Raw genomic sequence first — 25,952 nt, 5'->3', positions numbered from 1 at the left:
TGCTGCTGCATGCATTTACCTGCCATCAACTGCAGGATACAGCTCATCAGATCCTACGGGTGAACTCTGAAACTCTTCAATTATGAGACAGAAACTCAGTAGATTATGCAAGTCAATGATAACAGCTGAATCAGGACTCAGGCATTGCTGAGAAGCTGAGAGGGTGAGTCTCCCAGCTCAAAGGAGTTTCTAGTAACTGTTTTTTCAACCCTTTAGTTAAACTCGTGCACAAGAGTAACATTGCGCCCTCAGCAATTACTGTTCTAAGATAACCATCATAATTCACTTCAAAGAAAAAATCATAAAACATGACATCCCCAGAAATTTGGATAACAGGACTACATTTACAGCATGTAAGCTTGTGTCGCCTATATGACATGCCTACTGCCGCTACATTATAATGGGGCCTGTATGGCCCAATTTAAGCTTTGGCCTATGAGCAGTTAAGTGAGGACTTAGGACAAAACAGCTAGCTAATTCAGGCTTAGCATCAAACAGAACATCCCTAACATAATTGAGTCAAAGCAAGTAAATGGGCCTCACTTGTGCAGCAGCTCTTGAGTTATTAGTTTGGTTGCTCAAATAGCTTCAGGCTTATCCATATAACTCTATAGGCCAATGAACACCTTACAGGATAAGCCTAGTGGCCCGCAGAAACTGAATATTCAAAGCATGTCTACAACCAACTAAATTACTACAACTTTTACTAACTGGTAGAAATAAGAACATTCTCTTCGTTAGAGACAGATCCTCCAAGAAGCAAACACGTCCGTCGGAAGACACTGAAGTATCGAACACCTAGAAAATGCCACGTCAATGAGGGTAAACTTGGTTATATAATGCATGCTGATGTATTAGACTACATGTGTCAGGACTCCAGAATATAACCTGCGTATTCTGCAGTACATCGCTCACCCATGGAGTTAAGCTTGTGAGGGAATGAATGAGATGTGGCCACTATCAGGTGAGGTAGCCACCACGTGGAGAGTAACAGGTTTAAAGGGACCAAAACCTGGCAGGGGTAAAAACAAACAAACGGTATTACAAGTACAAGAACCTAAACTACCATTTTAGAGTTCGGTTGAAATGTGAGCTCTGGGAAGAGTGGACTTTTGCTATGGATCATTGTCTCAACTCTGAGTTGAAATGCAAAATACATAGATAGATATGACTGTCACAAGTACAGATGAAACAGCAAAGAAAAAAAAATGGTATTAGGAGTACAGGGTCCTAAACGACCATTTTAGAGTTCCAGGTTGAAATTTGAACTCTGGGCAGAGTAGACTTTTGCTATGGATATTGTCTAAACTCAGTTCAAGTGCCAAATACATAGATAGATATGACAGATGCGAGTACGGATGAAACAGCAAAGATAAAAGGGAGATGTATCCATGTTTAGGAGATAAGAGATCCATTGCAGTTTCAGCTATGAGCCACAAAATTCCAGCACAAATATTTTTCTGCAAATACCAGAAGATATAACTGACATGAAGAAAACTACAGGTAATCCCATACAAGCAACCTAGCATTACAGAAGTTGCAGAAAACAGCATAGCATCGCGAGGTTGCACAGCAATCTGAAGAAAGTTGCTACTTCTACTGTTTGACAGACAGAACATTACCAAGAGCCATAACCTACGTTGTTCACCCTGTTCTAGAGCGCAGTTACGAATCCACATCCAACGAGGCCATCTGTCTGTTGAGTTCACTGTCTGCCTTCTTGAGAAACACATCCCAGCCACTCCCATCCCCCCAATCCAGCATATCATACGGCACTGCTGTCATTAACCCTGGCCTCACCGCGCCTTGCTGCATGACCACTCTAAACTCGAGCTCCTCGTCTCCTCTCTGCTCCTCCTCAAGCTCCTCCCACTCAAACATGAGCGGCAAGGTATAGCCACCCCAGGGATTGAAATCGATCAGCTTCACCCGGCCATCTGCCCTCACAGAGACGTCAAATGTGTAGTTCTCTGAAGCAAACTGCGGCTCGATTACGTCCTCGAAGAAATCCTCGATCTTTGGCTGCACCTCGGCTCTCCACCCAGGCAGCGAGGGGTAGTAAGCTGACGGGTCGCGCTGCGAGACACCGACCAGCTTCCGTCCCCGCACGAAGCAGCGGAACTCGGACTCGGGGCGCAGGCCCGGGTACCACTTGCGGAGCGCAAGGTAGTACTGGAACCCGTCGTGCAACCAGGAATCGTCCTCTTCCGATGCATCACTGTCTGCCTCTCCGGCATTCCGTCGAACACCCTCTGGGCGCACAAAGTCCTGGCAGGAGGCACGCGCAGAGACGAGGTCGTGCGCGATGCAGTCGGAGGCGCGGAGAAGCATGGCGACCTCGGCGAAGCAGGTGCAGCGCGTGGTGGCGTCGGCGGCCATAAAGACGGCGTCTTTAGGCGCGCTCCAGTTGAGCTTGGGCAGCGCCGCGCCGCCGAGCTCGGCGATGGCGGCGTCGACGGCGGCCTCGAGCTCCGGGAAGGCCGGGCGGAGAAGGTTGTCTTCGTCCTCGTTGTCGGAGGAGGAGGAGCAGGAGTCGAAGATGAGTTCGGAGGCGTCGTGGTCGAGGAGGGAGACGGGGTCGGGGAGGTGGGCGCGGATCGGCGGGAACGGGGTGCGGCCGGAGGTGATGGTCGGGAGGAGGAAGGGGAGAGGTCCGTCTTCGTCTTGGTCGGAGGCGTCGGGGTCCGGGTAGGCGGTCTTGCCGGCGAGGTAGCGGAGGAAGGCGGCGGGGAGGGGGATGATGACGGTGGGGACGGTGTGGCGGCGGAAGGTCGGGTACCACTCCTGGATCTGGCAGCGGAGCAGCTCCTCCAGCAGCATCTCCGAAGCTCGCTTGGATTCGCCGGTGCGGCAGTGCGGCGGTGGTGGTTCCCGTCGCCGCCTTTGGCCTGCGCTCGTGCTCGCGTTCTTTGTTTCTACTAGGGCTCGTGCTTGATTGTGTTGGGCTGCAAACGAGGGATGCCAGTTCATAAAAAAAGTTCTTACCTCGCTTAAAAAAACACTGCCAAGGCATACATACTTACTACATACGTGACACCCTCAGTAAAATAAAATAATATAGATACTATACTGTAGAAACTATAAGTCTAGAATCTTCTACTATGATATTTAAACATGCGAAATAGACATACATAGAACTTAAAAAAACACTATAGTACATCCATGTGTACAAAGTAGTCCATACGGTGTCACCCATGTATATGCTTTTTCTTAGCTACACAAGGTGTTTAGTTAGTGAATGTCCCAAACTAAAATTTCCATGATAATTAACATAATTTTCATGTAAGAGTTCTACTGTTGGAACGGTGTATTTTATAACATAGAAATCTTAATTATACAAGAATGCAAATGTTCCCTCCGTCCCACGAAATATGTCTGAGGATTTATAAAAATTTGGATGTATCTACATCTTATTTAGTGTTTAGATACATCTAAATTTGGACAAATCTCCAAAACGTTTCATGGGACAGAGGGAGTACAAGACAATATGCAGAGCTATATAGTTCGCGTTTTTTAGAGATAACTAGTTGATTCTCCGTGCATTGCATGGACATTAATTTGTGAAATAAAATATATTAGCTCTAAACAGCAGGCTCAAGAGATGGTTTTGAATGCACCGAAGATTGCTGATATTATCTCATATATTTGTTTGCCTTATAATATGAATCATGTGCATCCTCCTACACTTGTGAATACATTGGAGGCATTGCACATATGGCGACAGGATGGGCCATTCATGGGATTCACAAGGATAAGTTCGAAATAACGAGGAAAGGAGATAATACGTCGCAACATTAAGATCCACACTTGCGCGTCTACTGGTAGACTTGTGACATAATCCTTATATATAGATCCAGGTGTTGCGCGTTATAATTTTTTTATCTATAATATATAAATATGAGCTACCCCCAAGTTGATATCTCTTAACATGCAAGGTGTCCACCTCATGACGCATCCGTGAGCAATCTGATCCTACCATCTAAGCAATTATTCCACGTATTGATCACTATGCGTCAGTCGCTAGGCTGGAGCCAAATCTAAATTTTGATCGTCGGGATGTTCATCTCGAGCGGCCCAACGCATTTCGAACGCCAAGAAATGACCCCGCGCGCCCATTTACGCCGGGTCACGGACGCCGATTTGAACTCGTTGCTGCGATTATCCGTTTCCGTTGAGGGTGCCTCCAGCGTCCCGACGCATTTTATCCGCCCCAGTCAGCATTTGCAAGATTTGTAATATAGATCAAATTTGACCATATTAAGCCTATTTAAACCACAACATCAGTGCCACGAATCGCCCAATCTAATCCATTACACAGTGGTCATATTTACAAAAGGCGCACAAGAGGGGCATGAGTAGCAAGGATAGAAGGAGACCGCATAGTGCTCACGACGTAGAGACGAGCGATCAGGCATCCCGTTGGCAGATTGTGGCTTGCTGCTTCTCGAACCAATTAAGCGCGTTGGCTAGGATCCATGGTGCTGCGCGAGACTTGGCTGCCATGTCAAGCCTTTTGGCCTCAGCTTCATGCCTTTGCATCTGTATGGTCTGAGGTTGATGTAGATGGCAGCATCGGACTCTTTCTCCCGGCGCTTTTTCTCGTCCCGCTTGGACATGGAGTCTTGATACTCGGCCAACATCGCCTTCGAGGTCTCGCTCAACGCACTCACGGGCGGGATCGGCCTTGGTTGATTTGTGGCCACTAAGATGAGGTGGAAGCGCATTATGGCCAGAGGCATGGTCTTCGCCATCGACGACGATCATAGCTGTGTCATTCTTCACGGCTTCGTTGTAGGCCGTATAGCCTATCTTTCACTTGGAAGCATCCTTTAACTGGTTATGTCCTTTCTGAGAACCGAGGAATGATCTTAGTTTCTCTAACACACATATTTAGGAAAACAAAATCAGGTTCTTCTCCCACATGATGATAGCTAACTAAACCATTTGAATTGGCCCTTGAGAAAATTCACTATAAACTTGCTACAGTGCAACCTATCCAAATTCAGGTTCCACCATTATCTCTTTTTCTCTTTGCAAAAATACTGAAATATTGCTACGGAGTAGTCAAATCTCTAAAGATTGGGAAACTTCTTGTAGCCCCCGAGCACACCGGCGCTTGTTTTTTTTTTCTTCGAAATATCGAAAGTGATATTTGTAGGTCACCAGAAATCTAGAAATAAAGTTTACAACTAGATATAGACATCTTGTATATACGGCCCGAAATTCTTATTTGGGATAAAGTAATTATATGGTTTCCTTCAAAACCGCAAATCCCTCTTTTTGCTGTAGCCCAAAGTTGAATCTCTTGTTGACAATATTTTTTGCAGAAATATGGAGAACACGCGTACTTATCTAGGAAAAGTTTTGGTATATTTTGGAACTCCAAAATAAAATTTGCAAATTAAAAGAAAATATAACTGACTGGAGCTCTGGGTGCCACAAATCCGCATTCCCGAAGATTTTCCTAAGGAGAATGATTCGTATCCTTCGGAGGTTGCGTTGCTAGCAACCTCCGGCTCCTGCGCCGTACGATGGATTCCACGCGAGTGAACCATCCGGCTGATACAGCTCCACATGTGTGGGCCCCACACCATGTGTTTTTTTCTCTCTCTTCTATCCCAATCTTATCTTCTCTACGGAAGTTCCTCCGCTGCCGGCCGGCTACCGCCGCGCCCTCGTCGCCGGCCGTCTCCCCTGTAGCTCCCGCGCCCTAGTCCGCTGCAACGCAAAGCTCCGCCTCCCCTTGCTCAGCCGTTGTCTCCCCTGACCTCCTCCTGCAGTAGTCGCCAAGCCTCTCGACGTCCCCAAATCACCATTGCTCCTGCGCGGCCAAGCTTCGTCGCCCCCAAGCTCGGCTCGATCTGCGCTCCCCCGTGGCCCCGCTGCTTAGCCTCGCCACCGGCCGACAACCGCCGCCGCCAGCGCCTCCCGCCGTTGTAGTGCTCGCACAACACCATCGTTAACAAACTACGCGGGGAACCGGCCTGCTCCTCCCTGCCATGGAAGGTCGGCACTGCTCGGGCGACAGGAGCAAGTGCTACAAGGGGCGGGCGGCCGTGCTACTAGGAGTGGGCGATGGAGCTGCAAGTGAGGGGTACTACTGCAAGCCGGAGTCGACATCGCCGACGACATGGTAGTGTTGCTACAAGGATGCTGGCCTGTAGGCGGGCGGTGATGCTGCAAAGGTACGCCGGCATAGCTACCAATGGCGAACGATGTCGCTACAAAGGTTTGGCGGCGATGCTACTGGAGGGTTGAAAGGTTTGAAAGGTGGGTGCTGCCACAACACTGCAGTCTTTGCTACCAAGGTGGCATGGTGGTGCTGTCATGGCACGGTGATGATGGTGGCACGGTGATGATGCTCCAAGGTGGCACGGCGGTGCTGCTGGCGGCACTGCAAACTATTGGGACTCAATCAGAGACTGCTACACCGCACGCCCGTATTCGTTAGCACGCCGTCGAACACCACACATCTAAGCCGGATGCGCCCCTTCTGCCGCACACCACTCGTCGGCGCCGCCACACCCTCGTCCGCCCAGCGCGAGCTCCATCGGCGCGTCGAGCTCCGCAACACCCTCCTCTGTGGTGATGGTGCGCCGCCGCCGCGCTAGCCACCCGCCACCGCTACCGACGCCATGGATGTCGACCTTGTTTCCAGCGGCCGACTAGCCTCGTTCCCCGCACACCGCCGGCCCAAGCCTACCCACGGTGCGGAGCGCTCGTCTAGATAGAGCTCGGCAACGCTGCTCCCGCTGAGCCATACCGTCGTTGGAAGCCATGATAGGGAGTGGTTGAAGCAGGGCGTTTTGGAGTGGCGGTTACTGGTGCTAGGCCTCGACGGGAAGTACCAGGGCGTCCCTTGAGCATCCGGTCCTAGGTGCAGCTTCGGTGACCCGACCTCGGGCCACCGCCTAACAACCTCCACTGCAGCATGCTTCCGTTGGTGGTTGCCGATGCTCCCATAAGTGACCGATGATGCTCCCATGAGTGCTGCAAGGAACAACTTCACCAACGGTGCTTCGTCGCATTTAGCACGATGGTGTTGTGTCGAGCGCCAGTCGTCGGTGCAACGGCGCGGTGGGAAAAGCTGCAAAGGCTGGCCGCCAGAGCTGCAAAGGCCAGTATCGGGTGCTGCAAAGGCCACTCGTGAATGCTGCTTGCGGGGGCGATGATGTTGCCCGTGAAGCGGTGCTGCCATAGGTGGATGATGGAGCTTCTACCGGTACGCGGCAGTGCTGCCATAGGCGGACGATGGCGCATCCACCGGTGCGCAGTGGTGCTACTAGCCATGGCCGGCGGTGCTGCTATGGTCTAGCAGAGATGCTTCCATAGGTGGGTGTCGGTGCTACCATGGGCGTTCGACGGTGCTGCAAGGAGCGCGGCGGTCATGGTGGACGGAGTAGACATGCTATTTGGTGCTGCTACAATTGCTACGAGGTCTCTGGCAATGTCTCCGGCGAGGTCCATGTCTACCGAGTCTCTAGCGAGTACTCGGTGAAGTCTGTCGCCGGCAAGTTTTTTCTTTTTTATTCTAAACGAACCATTTTTTTGCTTCAATGATGGTATGCCATCCTACCACCGGAGTTGCAAGGCGTCGACGGCGGAGCTGCAACCGGTCAACACGGGAGCTGCAAGCCACCGCCACTGGAGCTGCAAGGAGCATCGTCGATTGCTGCGAGGGCCCAGCGCCGGGGCTGCAAAGGGCAGGAGCTGCAACGGGCAGGAGCTGCAAGGCCTTGGAGGCGGAGCTGCAACCAATCAACACGGGAGCTACAAGCCGCCGTCAGCGCTGCTGGAAGGCGGATGCTGCGATCGGCGGCGGCGGTGCTGCAAAGCGGCGCGACAGGAGGCGGCGCTGCGACCGGCGACAGTGGTGCTGCAAGGCTGCGCGACCGGTAATGGCGTTGCTGCAAGGCGGCGTGCCCGACCGCGGCGGTGGTGCTGCAAGGCGGCGCGACCGGCGGCAGTGCTGCCGTAGGAAAGCAACGACGCTACTATCAGGTGGAGGCGGTGCCGCTATGGTTAGCGCGATGGTGCTACCACCAGTCAGTGGCGGAGCTGCAAGAAAGTGATGGTGCTACCATCCGGAGTTAGAATACTGCTGGTGGTGCGCCGGCGAGGAGTTTCACGGTGCTATAGTTGTTTATTTTTGTGATACAAATGTTACGTGATTCTGATACTTTCATATAATTTTTTGCTACGAGGGTCGGTCTCCTGCAGGGTATGTCTCTGGCTAGTTTTCTTTTTTATTTCTAAACGAATCATTTTTTGCTTCAATGATGCAAAAGCGGAAGATTTTTGCTGCAACGAAGCAAAGTCTGAACAAGTCTTCGGTTTTTAGTCGAACCGTTTTTTGCTTCAATGAAGCAAAAGCGGGATTTTTTTTGCTTCAATGAAGCAAAAGTGGGATTTTAAGACAAAACTGAGCTCTTCTTCTATTTTTAGTCGAACCGTTTTTTTGCTTCAATGAAGCAAAAGCGGGGCTTTTTTGCTTCAATGAAGCAAAAGTGGGATTTTGAGACAATACTAAACACAGAGGTTGATCTAACGGTTCAAATTCATTTGATCCAACGGTGAAGAACCCGGAGGCTGGGGAGTTTGCAGCCTCCGGAGGATCCTCAGCACTCTCCTTTTCCTAATTCAGGCTCAGAACGAAAGCAGAGTATGGTCTTGGGATCAAACCAGACATGTGACGATTGGCTAGGCCTAGGCTCACTCAAAACAAAAATTAGAGCAATTCCAATAGTGTAGTCAGCTGCTAGCTATAAGCCAAGTGCCATGTCATCTATAGCTAACTTAGAGCCAACATATACAATAGTGAGCTATAAAAGTGTAGTACTTTTACAATACATGGCCCACCTTTTAGTCTCACATAGTGCCTAGGAGCACGTGCTAGAGCTGGCTACAAGATAAGAGCCCACTCCTCTTCTCTCTCCTAATCTCTCTCTTCCAACTAAGCAAATTTATAATATTTTATCTCTTATAGCCAGCTGACTGTACCTTATTGTACTTGCTCTTAAGCAAAGAAGTAGTACTTCAGTTTGAACCTGTCCGAATTGGAGTGCCAGCACAAAATATTACGGAGTACTATATGTGGTCAAAGCAGCCGCGTGGCGCGTCGTGGTTGGCCCACGCGATACAGACTAGACCGCCGTGTGTCTGCCAGCGCCAGTCTCCGCTCGAGCGGGCGACGACCTGTCAATCGCCGTCGCCCGGTCAACCTGAATTGTCTTGCACGGCCGATGAACTTGAGTCACCATTCTGTCCAGTCTCCAGTAGCAGCCGTGCTCGTGCGTGCGTGCATATAAACAGCAGCTAGTTTCCTCCATCTTCTCCATAGTTAGTCTCCCTTGCGTCGGCGAGACTAGAGACAAGCAAGGAGCCATCGACCACACGCGCGCACACAGGACGCAGCAAGCTCTTCCCGGCCCAACAAGCGCAATGGCGAGGCTCCTCCGCTTCTTTTCATCGTCCACGCCGACCACGGTACCGACGCGGCAGCGGCGCCTCTCGTTCAGCTTCTCCTCCTGGGCTTCCTCGTCTCGGCGGCCGTGGTGTCGACGCTCTGCACCAGCAGCACGCACGGCAAGCTGTGCACGCAGCGCGGCAGCGGGCGGCGCTGTCGCCAGCAGCAGCAGGAAGCACACGCTCGTGGCGAGCCTGAGCGGGATCGGCGGCAAGGCGGCCAGGATGGTGTCGTGGAACAGACGGTCCCCGTCGGGTGGCAGCAGCGACGACGAGGGGGCGGCGGTGGAGGATGAGGATGAGGACGCCGTGTGGAGGAAGGCCATCATCATGGGGGACAAGTGCCGGCCGATCGAGTTCTCAGGCCACATCGCCTTCGACTCCGACGGCAATCAGCGGTGGTGACGGCTAAGAAAACCGCCGCCGACGTCGCCCAAAATTAACATTGTTCTACGGGCTACAGCCTATGGGGGATTTTGGGGTCAATCGATCAATGTCTCCCGTTTAATTTTAGAGTGAATTATGTATCTGTGATACTAATTAATTACATGGTCGAATGAAAATTCGTGTAGATTACCCAATTGAAAAAAATTAGACCTTTGTTTTCTGATATGTGTTTATCGGGCAAGGTGTTAGATGATCATTGAGGTCCAAAAATATTAAAGCGATAGTGAGAAATTGAACATACGAATTAAAAATGTTTAGACATAATTATCCATTAGACTCTCTGATATTTACATATTTTGTCACTCCACATCGACCTATTACTATTATGCATATCCTATCTAACAACTACAAGCAAAATGCTAAACTGAGGCTAAATCGTATTTAAAATTTTGAAGTCTCCTAAATGAGGTATTTTGGTAGATGTTTCACTAAATGGGGTAATATGTATCACCAATGCATAGCTATAAAGTCAAAAAAATGAAATTCACTTAGATGGGCTAAGCTACTTTTAAAGAGGATATCCTACCATCCCAAAAAGATAATCCTTTATTTAGCACATCTATAGCAGTCATATCAATTTAAGTAAGTTTTCAGTTATCCCTTTGGGGTATCATTTTGTTTTAGCCGATCTTAGTATTGGTGTTTTTTTATGGATTGCCATTTCAAGTATCGCTTCTATTGGACTTCACATGGAAGGACTAATTTTATTTCTCATTTATTGGCGCATCAAAATGATTATGGTGACATCTCTAAGAATTTGATTAAACTTTGTTTAGCCTGAATTATTTTTACAAAAAATAGGCCTTATTTATTGGAACACCCGGATGTACGTATTTGCAGTATAGCTTAATGACATGACATGCAATTTTTGCATGTTCTTGAATAAAAAATTGCAGCGGCTATATTTTTGTAGAGAAACCATGGGCTCCAACGTGCACTGCCTCCGTTAAATGATATCAGTAGTGGCAGATAGCGAAGGAAGAACGGCGATGGGTGATTTCACATAAGCGTCTAGCCTGCTGCTACAGTTTTCTGTAGTGCAATATAGTTTTTTTTATAGAAAAAATTGTAGTGCAGTGTACTGTCGCTCCTGCCCTCAAAATAAATTAGGCCCAGATCCAGATGGCCTGCTGGCCCTATTAAGAAGGGCCTTCAAGACCTTGCCTGCAAACTGAGGCCTGCGGTAAAAAAACAAGGGCGGTCGAACATTCAGAGTATTTTTGGTACACATAAGAAGAGTAGACTATACTATCAGCTATGTATGGCAAAGACCAAATAAAAACAAGAATGCCAAAAAGAAATTTAGCGCCAATTGCATGCTATTATTACAAGAACGCGCGGCGGGGAAACTATCGTCGCGCTCCAAATACTGTATGGTACTAGACAGGCTTGCTGCACGTTTGCCAAACCCCAAATACACGGTCCATATGCAGAGATGCATCACGCATATATGCATAGATAAGCGCACGTACACACGTACAAATACAAGTGCAAATTACGTACGTAGACAAGCACGCATACGTACGAGAAAAAGAAACAGCACATACTAGTTGTTGTTGCTGGCTCATATATAGAGGTTTACTTATTGTTCACCGGGTATAAGCGGCCGGTGTAGGAGCTCCGGCGATCGAGCATGCATGCAGCTGGTGTTGGCGTTGGCGTCGCGTCGGCCGGCCGATCAGCGGCGGCGGCGGTTGCCGGAGGGCTCCCTCTGAGAGTTGAAGTAGACGACGGCGACGGGGAGGCCGAGCTCGTGGTTGAAGGCGAAGGCGCGGGTGTTGAAGTAGGGGCGGTCCGCCGGCGGCGCCGCGTAGCCGTCGACGATGCGCGACTTCTGCTCGAACAGCACCAGCACGTAGCGGTGGATGCCCACCGGCGGCTGCGGCCCCATGTACGGCACCACCACATCACCTGCCCAAGGAAATATATACCCAGCCGTAATACACACACCTCGTACATGCAGAGAACAGTACTCCATATATATATATATATATATACTACTATATATTTACTGCAAATTAAGCAGGGACATGCAGGGATCCACACGTGTCATCTTTCCAGAAAGAACGCTTGGTAGCAGCGACGACACGTGTGCTCGACTGGGCGCAGCGACACGTGTGCTGCCAGCTTGGCCTGCGTGCGTGCGGCGCAGTTGCGGCGGCCATGGGTGGCCGGCTTGGATGCATGCATGGGTACACGCTGCTGCTGCCTGAGAGTTTGTGCCATGCAATCGCATGCATGCACTACGTAGCTTAAAAAGATATACATGGAATCTTGGATATTTTGTGCATTATGACATAACAATCCCTTTCTTCTTATTGAGGGAAGAAGACAAGGAAAGATGTTTGTTTAGTTTCTTGGCTATGGGGTGTGGTCGGTCGTCTATATAGTTACACCTACAAGTAGGGGTGTAAGATCGATCAGGGGTTTTGCTTTTCTTAAAGGATCATGATCGTGTTTAATCTTTGTAGGTTTACTCTAAATAGCGAGAACCAAAAGGATTGGTTTGTAAACTGTCACGAGGCAGGATGCCAAACAATGAATTGTTCTATGACTAATGAACTTATTTATAACCTATACTGTCCACCGCTATCCTCGAAGAAATAGTACTAGTCCACCACAACATAACAAGCAGATATAGATGCATGTGCGTGTGGAAGGACCACCGGATGTCGGTATCTGTATAAAGATAGGTTTGCATATGGTCGCAACGTATATAAGGGCACACGGTGTGACATAAGCTATCTCTTACGTCTCGCAATTGGGTCTTAGGTGAGATCGAGGACTTTTCGATCAATCCAAATATGTCTCGAGGAACAAAGGAAATTGGCACGAGATCCAACATACCGGCTATATGTGGTTGTAATGATTGAGATGATATTATAAATTAAGTGTATGTACATAGGTGCAGGTAGTGCGCTGAACTGTAACTATAATCAATTGTCAATGTATCATTTTCTTATTGCACGGGTTGTCTATTATGGTATCAATGTCAATGTCTGGCGTTAACCGTTAAAGATGGTTTAGCATCTAAGAAACCCGAGAGCATATGCGTGAAAATATTAAAGACTTAGCACTTTCTATAAATCATCATTTTAGTTAAATTGAAATGTTTGAAATCTTTAGAACCTATACTTGTTGTTGTTCAGATATGTGTAGCCGTGTGTGGGCGGGGTGGGGGATCTTAATAATTTCATAATAAAGGAAAACGAATGGTGTAAAATTCTCTCTTTTTTGTGAGGGACGCAATAATTTAGTATGGTAAACATAACATCACACTATTAACCCGATCTAGAGAATGTAGTGTAAGGACACTCCAAATCCAACGGAATTGGCTGTTTTTAATGCTTGCCATCGAACTAAAATGTTGATAACAGAAGCATGAAAATAAGTTACTAACTTATGTAAAAAAAATTTGGGCTTAGACTGTTAATTAACGGTCAAAGAAGAGAGATTTCACATCCATTTATCACAATTTAGGTGTGTGGATGAAGACTAGATGTGAACATGATCACTCACCTTTAGTTGCATCTGTTCCACCTGGTATGTTCATGACTATCCTGTGACATATCAATAGAGCACACTGAGTATACTTGCAAGGTAATAATACCCTGATCAGGCATGAAATTCAGGCACCAACTAGCTCTGCCCGCAGACATACATACAGCCAATTGATTAAAAAAATGACACTTGATAGGATCGAAGGATATTATAGGAGGTGTACTGTAGGGAGATGGAATTGACACTTGTTCTTGTGCCAGATCAGGCATATCCATACCAGTGGAGGTACTCCCTCATGGTCGGGTCGCTGGGGCTCGGCGCGTCGGGATCCGTCATCAGCTGCAGGCACCATGCAGAGGGGGGAATCATCGGCAGCAAGTTCCCATGCATAGATATGAACAAGTGTGCATAGTAGCTGACTACGAGGCGATCGAGGTAGCCAGCCAGCCACATGTGGCGGACATAGTACGTACTAGCGTGTAGAGGTCGTTGCGGCGGCCGGAGATGCGCACCAGCGGCTGGTCGGCGGCCATGGAGGGCTTGACATGGCAGCCGTTGCTGACGTCCTTGGCGCCGTAGGAGACGGCCATGGCCACCGACGGCACGAACAGGTCCACCACCTCCCCGATCACCCTCCCCACCACCAGTGGATCGACGAACCGAGACATGCTGTACTCTCAGTTTTCTTTTCTTCCTCTCTGTCTCTGCTTGCTCTCTTTGTGCAAATGAACGGCCAGTGCAAATATATGACGCCTGCCTGCATATGTATAAGTAGCGAGCGAGCGCGGATTAAATGAAGGTTTTGTCACGGGGGTTGGGACTTGGGCGCCTTGGCAGCATGCGTACATGCACTCAGCGTATGCGTATAGCTTGATGATGCATGGATCGTGGACAGGTCAGTCGACACGTAGCAGAAGATCTGGCTCTGGAAGGAGCGGCAAGCCACGTGTGCTGTGATGATCTGGGTGCCTCTGAATCTGCTGGAGCCAGAAGCAGCTGCGTGTGTATACGCATGCATCTCGAACCATTTTACTCCACCATGGACACAGCTTTTTTAGCCAGGTAAGCATTCTAATGGGCCATACCTCTCCAAGCAACTATCCCCAGTTATTGCCATCGGCCCAAGTAGTAGTAGGCCGAGGCCCTCTTAACTTACATAAGTTACCCTAAAAAAACTTACATAAGTAGCCCCTTCTCCCAAATATTTTGGCAACCACCAAAATCACTGAAATTCGGTGGATTTGATTTTTAATTTCTACCAAATGATCGAAATTTATGTCCAAATTTATGCAAATGTTCAAAAGAATTTTCAAATTTACTTGACTTCTCATGTACTACTGAAATGTCTACCGAAGTTGCTTCTGAAATTTAGTGACGAATATCGATAAAGGGGACACTAGCACAGATTTAAAATAAATGTAAAAATTGAGGTACCTGGGTATGTTGACCATGGACCCCTTTGTGAAGGAGGCATTCCCACTGCGCAACAACATAAATTGTTTTAGTAGAAGCGTGTGCGGCACTGTTGCGGTCAGAAACCCACCGGCGAGCAGCGACGGGCAACACGGTAGAGCCGGGAGGCTCCCAGGACTGCGGCTGGCCCTGGTCCCTCCGAGCGACGGCCCGCAAAGACTCGGCACGCACGTCCGATGCTGGTGCAAGGGCGTGCCACCTGACCTATACCCGGTCAGGAAGGTGTTGGATGTGCCTCGCTTAGTTTCTCGCATGGCATACACGTAAACATTAAATACGAGCCTCGATCGGCTCTCAGGTTGTCCTGTGAATCGACTCAAAGAGCCGATCCACCCATGATCCGTACAAGGTGTACGAATATATGGTGGTCCTGCTTGATCAAAATAAAGCTAAAACGACCTACTACGATTTAGGGTTTTCACCACATAATCGGAACATCCTACTCGTGATTGAGCTCGGCGGCCACGCACGGTGATCGTAAACCGACCCTAGACAAGGCCTAAAAACCAACACGAAGTTGATCCCCGGAACATCCTGTCTAGGGCTAGCAAACTACACCCTACGCGCCACCGGATCCTTCAACCCGTTTGTAAGGGCTAACTATGCAGATATTAAACTAATCCTTGAAGAACAAGGAGCAATCATAACGGATCGGATCTACTAAATAATGATCAAGCGGGGTGCCGCCCTTACATCTAAGATAGGTGTAAGGACGGCTAGACGTCTAAGGGTTGCACGGACGAAAGCATATGATACTATGAAACAATGCTAACCCTAACACATCTATGATAACTACGTTGCTCGCCATCAACAAGGCTTCAAGCACGAGCAACGCATGAACGACGAATAAACGTGTACTGCCTAGATCGCAAGATGCGATCTAGGCAGCATGATGCTTACCCGGAAGAAACCCTCGAGACAAGGGAATTGGCGATGCGCCTAGATTGGTTTGTGGTGAACGTGATTGTTGTTTATCTCATAAACCCTAGATACATATTTATAGTCCGTAGACTTTCTAACGTGGGAATAATCTCAACCGGGCACGAGCCAAACTCTATCTAACCGACACGTATCCTACTATGTTACAGATACAAGGGCAAACTAGCCCAAACTTTGCATATAAGGCGATTCATGTATTTCTTCCATGTATATCCTTCAAGCCCATCTTCAATCGCGGCCCACCTCTGATCCGGTCAAATTCTGGTGATAACACATGCCCCCCTGGTTTTGGAAATGACAATTCCAAAATCACTCTGCTTTTACCTTCGTCGGGTCATGTCGTGGCAGAGCAGAACCGTCGCAGTATCCTTCATCATGATGCCTTGCCCTCACAACTTCTTTGCGAGATTTGATAGCTTTAACATCACTGCCTCGGAAACCGTAATGGCATTAAATCTCCACTATACCCCCTTTATTTAACCGTGCCGAACGGTTCGCCACTTCATCCCCTTGCTCTGTTCTGGCCATCGGCACCTAAAAAACCCTCTTTCCCTGTAGCAATGTCTTCCTCTTCCTCCATCTCCTCAGGCCTCTCTTTCCAATCTTCTTCCTCGAGCGAGCAGGAGTGGAATTTTGACCACGTACCAGATGGCCCACCCGAAGCACTCGTCGGGTCAGATGGTGACTTACCTCTGACCGATGGGGAGGACGACCTCCAGTTCCTCATCGAAGGGGAGCTGAAGAGCGAGAGCGAAGACGACCTCCACTCCTGGGCGAAATCCACCTCCTCCGACGAGGAGGAGGAAGAAGAAGAAGAAGCGGAGGAAGAGGAGGAAGAGGAGAAAGAGGAGGAGGATGATTCCTCCTCTTCCGCTGGGTATCCGCCGGCGAAGCACTTCCGCGCTTGGGCGGACAGCGAGGACGATGATGATGACGAGGAAGAAGAGGCTTCGGCCGAGGGCTGGGGCAGCAGCGACGAGGAACTCTCCGGAAGCAGCGCCGACGGCAGCTACGATGCCGACGACGAGGCCAGCGAAGATTAGTAATGTAGGATTAGTAGTTCCTGAGCAATCGGCTCCTCTTTTGTTCTTCTTTTCTTGAGCAATCGGCTCTTCATTGTAAAAAACCCCTCTTATTGATGAAGAAGACATTTCTCAGCTGATTCTGTCCCTTTTCCAATTTTGCCGATTGCTAAAATAAGTCCACACATTAAGAGCCGATGGCAGCGCATCGGGCCTTGCCATGAAACGCGAGAAAGGTCAACTCGATTGTCCATCCAAATGGCAATCTGCGACTTGTCCGAAAGAGCAAAACTCAAATCCCCAAGTCGCCGCTTGAACAGATCCGACCTACGGCCATATGAACCTCAGATATCAATCGCACAAGTTCGCAACTGCAACGGATCCACGAGCAACATCATCCAATGCCCACGCCATGGTCTCCGGCCTGTAGGTGATCCTTAACCGCTCCTTGCTGTCCGAACATAGCGCCTTGCTCCATCTTTTTGCAGCAACAGAAACGGCTCTGACCCTGTAGATGATGACGGCTTCCCTTTCAGGCTCCTTTCAATAGCTCTGGTGGTCTTCTTCTGCAACAACTCACCGCCTTCGAAGAAGGTTATGATGCAGGGTCAGCCGATGACACTTCAATTGGCTTCCAAAAACAGAGTGTCTACCAAATCAGCTGCCCCCCGAGCCTCAGTTAAGGCGAGAACAGCGGTGAGGACGCACAGATCAGACAAAAGGGCTTTGAACTCAGGCAATTCTTGAGAAAACCACCACGCAGAGCCAGCCAAACTTGCCACCATCGATCACCTTTTCTTCCGCTGAAAGCCGATATCGTAGACGAAACACCAACGGCTTAATGAGCAAAAGGTTGCCTTGCATGCCAAAACTGACGCTTCTGACAGTACTGCTGAACTGGCGACCTTGCGCAAAGGGTTGGAAGTCCTCGAAGAGAAGGTTCTGGCACCAAAATCGGCTCATTGCCGCTGAGGAAGCTCTCATTGTTCACTCCCTCCAGGAAGCAGAAGGCCTCGAAGCTGAACTGAAGACCGACATGGTGAAAATCCGCGTCTTGAACACGCAGCGGGTAGATCCTGTGTAATTGTACTAGAGTCGATGGCTGTGCATCGGCTTTGTTTCTTAGCTCTAAAGTCGATGTCCGTGCATCGGCTGTATATCATGAGAATTTTTTTTACTGGCCGATTTTTCTATCGGCCCCCAATATTTCACTGCACATGTATCGCACATGTTCATCTGATTAGGTGCCCCCCCGAGCCGAATCTGCCAGGTAACTGCGGATATCGGCTCTGTAGTTAGCCAAGGCACTGTATGTGAACGTCGGCTCCGTTAGGACCAATGTTGACTTTTCCAGCTCAGCCGACGTAAAACCGCTGCCCATTAGATCGACGTTGAACACGGGCAGAACGTATGGTGAGGATAATTTTGGCCGATTGCTGGAATCGGCCTCCATGTTGATTGAATCGCTCAATGAAGGTTTTGCAATGTTCCTCCATAGATCTTTGGGGCCGATCACACGGATCGGCATCGCCACGTTTGTCCATAGATGTTGCTCTTGTTACACGGTCAGGCCGGTGGATAAGACCAGCCTCACCCCGTCCTTCGTCACGTCGATGCGCTCGCAGTCGTCCAAATTGATGCCTGAGAGTGGCTCTTGGCTTGTTGTCTCCCAAACGTTCATGCCAGCCGTAGAAATCTCGGCTGAATCGTCTGCATGGACGACCTCTACTTCATCTCCATCCCACTGTATTAGGCATTGGTGCATCGTGGATGGAATGCAACAGTTGGCGTGGATCCAATCTCTCCCTAGCAGGACAGCATAGGTGCTCTTGCTGTCGACAATAAAGAACGTCGTAGGGATGGTTTTCCTTCCTACGGTCAGATCCACGTTCGTAACACCTTGTGCGTCGATGCTTGGCCGTTGAAATCGCTCGGTGTCACGTTGGTCTTGATCAGATCCGAGCTAGAGCGTCCCAACCGACGTAGCATGGAGTATGGCATAATGTTGATTGCCGCTCCGGTGTCCACCAGCATCTTGTTGACAGGCTGCCCATTGATATAGCCTCGCAAGTACAGGGCCTTCAGATGTCTGTAGCTTCTTTCTCGTGGCTTCTCAAAGATAACCGGCCGTGGGCCGCAGATCAAGTTGTGTCACGAGTGCTTCGTCTAATCTCGGAGCACTAAACTCCGTTGGAAGGATGAACACCATGTTTGTGCCAGCCGATGTCTCATCACCGGCTTTCTTTTGTCTGGGGCACCACTCTTTCCTTTGTGGCCGACCTTCTTCGTCCAGGGTTCGCTGAATTTTCGCGGCCAGATCAGGCCGCGCCTTCCTTAACGTGTGTAGGTATAACCTTTCGGCTTCCTCCAAACCACGTAGTCGCTGAACCCTACGCTTTTGGGAACAGCTGAGTCCATCAGGGCACCACCTTGGCCGGTGGTACTTATCTTCTTCTTCTTCTTCATAATCGTCTTCCAATTCCTCGAGATCTTCCACCCGAGAGGACTCAGCGTGCTTGTTCCGAGGTGGGAGAGGCCCTAGACGTTTGAACACGGACACGTTAGCTGCATCCTTCTTCTGTCTACACTCTGGGCAGTTGCCGATTGTAGGCAATCGGCTCATTCCTGAATCCCAGCAGTGTCCGAAGAAGGGACGAGTCCCAGTGCCTATCCACGTCGTCTTGCTCTCTCGACTTTTCCTTGGCGTGGCGCTCATATCTCTCCTCGTCGCGATCATGCCGACGATGTCTCCTCGGCGTCCCTAGCCGGACGATCTCTTTCATCATCGTCGTTGTATCGTCGGCGTTGGTCATATTGACTCACATACTTGTTGAGGAGGTGATCAGACAGAGGTCGCTGATATCTCACGTTCCTCACTTCTCCCTCTGTGATGTAGCGCTTGCCATCGTGATGGAGCCGATGATGACCCACAAGTATAGGGGATCGCAACAGTCTTCGAGGGAAGTATTACCCAATTTATTGATTCGACACAAGGGGAGACAAAGAATACTTGAAAGCCTTAACAACAGAGTTGTCAATTCAGCTGCAGCTGGAAACAGACTTGCTCGCAAGAGTTTATCAGTAGTAACAGCTTTATAGTAGTAGCAAGTAGTGAAATAACAGACAGCAGAGTAACAAAGACAGCAGTAGTGATTATAGTAAACAACAGGATTAAAATACCGTAGGCACGGGGACGGATAACGGGCGTTGCATGGATGAGAGAAACTCATGTAACAATCATAGCAGGGCATTTGCGAGATAATAATAAAACGGTATCCAAGTACTAATCAATCAATAGGCATGTGTTCCAATTATAGTCGTACGTGCTCGCAATGAGAAACTTGCACAACATCTTTTGTCCTACCAGCCCGGTGGCAGCCGGGCCTCAAGGGAAACTATCTGGATATTAAGGTACTCCTTTTAATAGAGTACCGGAGCAAAGCATTAACACTCCGTGAACACATGTGATCCTCACATCGCTACCATTCCCTCCGGTTGTCCCGATTTCCGTCACTTCGGGGCCATTGGTTCCGGACAGCGACATGTGTATACAACTTGCAGGTAAGATCATAAACAACGAATATCTTCATGAATCAATAACATGTTCAGATCTGAGATCATGGCACTCGGGCCCTAGTGACAAGCATTAAGCATAACAAGTTGCAACAATATCATAAAAGTACCATCTACTGGACACTAGGCACTATGCCCTAACAATCTTATGCTATTACATGACCAATCTCATCCAATCCCTACCATCCCCTTCGGCCTACAGCGGGGGAATTACTCACACATGGATGGGGGAAACATGGCTGGTTGATGGAGAGGCGTTGGCGGTGATGATCTCCTCCAATTCCCCGTCCCGGCGGAGTGCCAGAACGGAGACTTCTGGCTCCCGAGACGGAGTTTCGCGATGTGGCGGCGTTCTGGAGGGTTTCCGGCGACTTCGACTTCCCCCCCCCCCCGTGCGTTTTTAGGTCGAGGCGAATAAGTAGTCCGAAGGAGGGCATCGGAGGCCGACCGAGGGGGCCACACCATAGGGCCGCGCGGCCCCCCCCCAGGCCGCGCCGCCTTATGGTGTGGGGCCCTCGGGCCTCCACTTCAATTGTCCTTCTGGCTCCGTCGTATTCGGGAAAATAGGCCCTTTCGTCAAAATCCCGAGGTTTTTCCCGAAAGTTGGATTTCCGCACAAAAACGAGACACCGTAACAGTTCTGTCGAAAACAGCGTTAGTCCGTGTTAGTTGCATCCAAAATACACAAATTAGAGGCAAAACAATAGCAAAAGTGTTCGGGAAAGTAGATACGTTTTGGACGTATCAACTCCCCCAAGCTTAGCTTATTGCTTGTCCTCAAGCAATTCGGTTAACAACCGAGCGATAAAAGAACTTTCACGAACACATTTGCTCATATGATGTATATATTCTCATGATATGGCTAATACTTAAGCAGTTCATAATAAGATACATGCAAATAAGATCATCTAACAGACTATGTCAATCATGAAGAGGTACCAACAATTAATAATAAGCATCATGAATCATGTATATAAGCAGGATTGCAATGTTCATAAGAGAGTATGATAAAATGGTATCTCGCTTGCCTGTATTTGATCGGCAAAACATAAATGCTCGGGCACCTCTGGAGTTCATAGAAAGACTAGAAGTAGTGATTGTCAAAGATAAAAGCATCAAAGTTATACCACAATCAATCATATTTTGAGACAAGCATATTATACTAAGAATGACAAGTTGTGCTCTCAAGAAAGTGCTCAAAGAAAGGATGGAGACACAACATAAAAGTAAAAGATTGACCCTTCGCAGAGGGAAGCAGGGATTAACATGCGCTAGAGCTTTTCATTTGTAAAGCAGGAGTAAAATTATTTTGAGAGGTGTTTGTTGTTGTCAACGAATGGTAATGGGTACACCAACTACCTCGCCAACCGGACTTTCAAGAGCGGCTCCCATGAATTATTTGCATGTTTATGTGGCACTCCTTCCAACCTTTCTTACACAAACCATGGCTAACCGAATCCTCGGGTGCCCGCCAACAATCACATACCATGAAGGAGTGCCTTTTTAGTTTAGTTTTATTATGATGATGACACTCCCCCAACCTTTGCTTACACAAGCCATGGCTAACCGAATCCTTCGGGTGCCGTCCAACAATCACAAACCATGGAGGAGTGTCTATTTAAGTTAATTAATTCGGGACTGGGAATCCCATTGCCAGCTCTTTTTACAAAATTATTGGATAAGCGGATGTGCCACTATTCCATATGAGAGTCCGTCAAAAGTAAATGACAAGGTTGAAAGCTAAACACCACATACTTCCTCATGAGCTATGAAACATTAACACAAATTGAGAAGCATTTTGAAGATTTTAAAGGTAGCGCATGAGAATTTACTTGGAATGGTTTGAAATGCCATGCATAGGTATTTATGGTGGACACTCGGAATAACTTGGTTTTTATGTGTTTGGAGGCACGAGCAGCGATCCCGCTCTGTACAAGTGAAGGCTAGCAAAAGACTAGGGAGCGACAAATCAAGAGAGCAATGAATCGTCATAATCATGCTTGCGGCAAAATAAATTAACTCGAGGCATAAAAGTGATACAAGAACTCGAAGCAATGTAAATCATTGAGGCTTAATTGACTCTTGTTCAGTCATATGCATGCATGAGCATGTGCCAAGTCGATATAAATGAATTATTCAGAGGAGGATACCACAATGCCATATTTACTTATGAATAAAACAATGCAAGCAAACATCCATGGCATGCTACTCATATTAATAGATTGGAGCTAATCATGAGAGATCATGAACTACTAGACTTTCCTAAATAACATATACCTCACATGAACCAACTAAGCATGCTCACATGGATGAGTATATGTACAGAAATGAAAACAAATAGAGTTCATACCAGCCTCTCACCACAATCAGATTGTCGTAGATCGTCATTATTGCCTTTTCACTTGTGTAGCTTGGATAATATGAAATGAAAACCACGCTCCAGCCACCGAAGACCATTGAACTCATAATGAACTTTACAAACCAAAGAAGAACAGCAAATATTTTTGGTGTTTTCGAATTTGAGAATAAGAACAAAAGGAAACAAGCAAACAAAGCAAAATCTTTTTGGGTTTTCTTATAGCAAACTAGCAATAGCAAATAAAGCGAAACAAATGCAAGAAACCAAGATAAACAAATGATGAAGAGAAACAACAGAAATATTTTTGGTCTTTTTGTGTTTTAGGAAAGAAACAAAGCGAAAGCAAGAAATAGCAAACTAAAAGAAACACAGAAAAGCGAGATGGCAGAAATCTGCCAAAACCTGACAGCAGTACAGAAATCGATTTTTACAAAAATCTTACGTTGCTCAGTTCAAAAAGTGTTCAACTAATGAAAGTTAGATAACAACCTGGGGAACCTGCACAAAAAATGGCTTCGCAAAATAACGTTCTGGCTGTGCGCACGAATTTTTACGGTAACAGCCCAGAATCTGTTTTCAGGCAGCACTTCCCCAAACATCATCTTCCTCTCATCAGAAAACCACTCAAAGAGACTAAACAAGTACATACAAGTATCCAGCAATCATAATATGCAAAGAATGAGTGATGCCGGTATACCTCCCCCCAAGCTTAGGCTTTTGGCCTAAGTGGAGTTCAACCCCATCGAGGGCCTGGGTTCCACGCCGGTGGATCATATGTGGAGTAGTCATAATAAGGTGCCGATGCAGAAGAAAAGCGTGGGGGTTCCTCATACCCAGCTTGTGGATGCGAAGTGCTTGCTGCATCGGATGACGAGTCGAGGTGTTCCTTGACCTCATCTGTGTTGTCACGTGCACGATGGCTTCCTCCCTCGATGTATGCGTTAACCGCACTTTCCGTGACTGACCAATCCTCCCTGGAATCAAAGTTAAACAGGGAAGGTGCAGGCAATCCTACTAATTTTTCAACTTTCTTAGTCCTTGTCCAAGATTTCTTGTAAAATGTTATTCTATAAGACAGGTTCCCTAGATTAGACGAATTAGAAAGAAATTCATGCTTAATCATGGAAGCTATGTCAAGTTTCTCCATAGGGAGCGGAATATCAAGACTGTGAGGTCTCACATTATGCATAGCTAATAAACGAGAGGCGATGAGACCCCCACAAATTCCTCCCTTCTCACGGTTAGTGGCAAGTCCGTTGGCTATCAAAGCTCCCAAGTTATAAGTCCTATTACCTTGTAATGCAGCAGACTAGAAAGGCTAGATCCGGGATAGTTATTTTACCTCCATTCTTTCTCGCTAGAACGCACTTGGTAATGAAATAGGCAAAGTAACGAATAGCTGGGAAATGAATACTACTGATTTTACCATCATCCTCTGAGAAACTCCTTCCATGACAAATCATCTTGAAGAGGTCCAAGAGCTCTTGCGGCGATCCCTTTATCTTCTCGCATGATCCCCATTGCGGCACTTTGATTGCTGCACAAAAATCACTGAATGGCAAGTTGATAGTTTTATTATAAATTTTGTACTGAACCATGGGGTTAGATCGTGACCAATTGAATTTAAAATCTTGCACTACTGACATAGTCAGCTTCACATATTGGCATGGTTCCCCATCAACAAAATCATCCAATCCTGCACGAGAGATTAAATTTTGGACGTCTGATGTCTACGAGAGCTTCTATTCTTGTAGACAGTGTTGGGCCTCCAAGAGCAGAGGTTTGTAGAACAGCAGCAAGTTTCCCTTAAGTGGATACCCAAGGTTTATCGAACTCAGGGAGGAAGAGGTCAAAGATATCCCTCTCATGCAACCCCGCAACCACAAAGCAAGAAGTCTCTTGTGTCCCCAACACACCTAATAGGTGCACTAGTTCGGCGAAGAGATAGTGAAATACAGGTGGTATAAATAAGTATGAGCAGTAGCAACGGTGCCGGAAAAGTGCTTGGCGTGTAGTGGATGGTGGTGGTATTGCAGCAGTAGTAACTCAGTAAAACAGTAAACAAGCAGTAGTAACTCAGCAGTAGTAACGCAGCAATAGTAAACAAGCAGTAGTAACTCAGCAGTATTTAGGAACAAGGCCTAGGGATTACACTTTCACTAGTGGACACTCTCAACATTGATCACATAACAGAATAGATAAATGCATACTCTACACTTTTGTTGGATGATGAACACATTGCGTAGGATTACACGAACCCTCAATGCCGGAGTTAACAAGCTCCACAATAATGCTCATATTTAAGTAACCTTTAGTGTAAGATAGATCAACGCTACTAAACCAAGTACTAGCATAGCATGCACACTGTCACCTTCATGCATATGTAGGAGGAATAGATCACATCAATATTATCATAGCAATAGTTAACTCCATAATCTACAAGAGATCATAATCATAGCATAAACCAAGTACTAACACGGTGCACGCACTCGTCACCTTTGCACACATGCAGGAGGAATAAAACTACTTTAATAACACATCACTAGAGTAGCACATAGATAAATTGTGATACAACATGCTGTAATCATAAAGAGATATAAATAAGCACCTCACTATGCCATTCAACAGTGAATAAGTATTCTGTGAAATCTAGCCTAAGAGACCCACACGGTGCACACACTCGTCACCTTTACACACGTGGGACGAGGAGTCTCCGGAGATCACATAAGTAAAACTCACTTGACTAGCATAATGACATCTAGATTACAAGCATCATCATATGAATCTCAATCATGTAAGGCAGCTCATGAGATTATTGTATTGAACTACATAGGAGAGAGATGAACCACATAGCTACCGGTACAGCCCCGAGCCTCGATGGAGAACTACTCCCCCCTCATGGGAGCAGCAGCGGTGATGAAGCTGGCGGTGGAGATGGCAGCGGTGTCGATGGAGAAGCCTTCCGGGGGCACTTCCCCGCTCCGGCAGGGTGCCGGAACGGAGACTCCTGCCCCCAGATCTTGGCTTCGCGATGGCGGCGGCTCTGGAAGGTTTTCGTGGGTTTCGTCAATTGGTATCGGGTTTTCTGATCCAGGGGCTTCTTATAGGCGAAGAGGCGGCGCCAGGGGGTCGAAGGGCTGGCCAAACCCTAGGGGGCGCGGGCCCCCCTAGGC

The 25,952-nt window shown here is 47.9% G+C and overlaps 2 protein-coding genes and 1 pseudogene across 2 annotated transcripts; 1 reads left to right on the top strand and 2 right to left on the bottom strand.

Annotated features, from left to right (window-relative positions):
- Window positions 1-1,394: 1,394 nt before the first annotated feature.
- Window positions 1,395-2,872, bottom strand: LOC124666523 (cell division cycle protein 123 homolog). Its single transcript, XM_047203873.1, has one exon. It carries the CDS (start codon window positions 2,818-2,820, stop codon window positions 1,666-1,668), a length of 1,155 nt encoding a protein of 384 aa, XP_047059829.1. The 5' UTR covers window positions 2,821-2,872; the 3' UTR covers window positions 1,395-1,665.
- A 4,687-nt stretch (window positions 2,873-7,559) lies between these two features.
- On the top strand, window positions 7,560-10,111 carry LOC124664565 (annotated as a pseudogene).
- A 1,479-nt stretch (window positions 10,112-11,590) lies between these two features.
- Window positions 11,591-14,081, bottom strand: LOC124667342 (protein MOTHER of FT and TFL1 homolog 2-like). Its single transcript, XM_047204637.1, has 4 exons — window positions 13,887-14,081; window positions 13,691-13,752; window positions 13,432-13,472; window positions 11,591-11,823 (listed from the first exon to the last, which is right to left on the bottom strand). The coding sequence occupies exons 1-4, from the start codon at window positions 14,079-14,081 to the stop codon at window positions 11,591-11,593; spliced, it is 531 nt and encodes a 176-aa protein (XP_047060593.1).
- Window positions 14,082-25,952: the final 11,871 nt, after the last annotated feature.

Source organism: Lolium rigidum, chromosome 6 (assembly GCF_022539505.1).
Source record: "Lolium rigidum isolate FL_2022 chromosome 6, APGP_CSIRO_Lrig_0.1, whole genome shotgun sequence".
Lineage (NCBI taxonomy): Eukaryota > Viridiplantae > Streptophyta > Magnoliopsida > Poales > Poaceae > Lolium > Lolium rigidum.
This window is presented reverse-complemented; position numbering and strand designations above follow the sequence as displayed.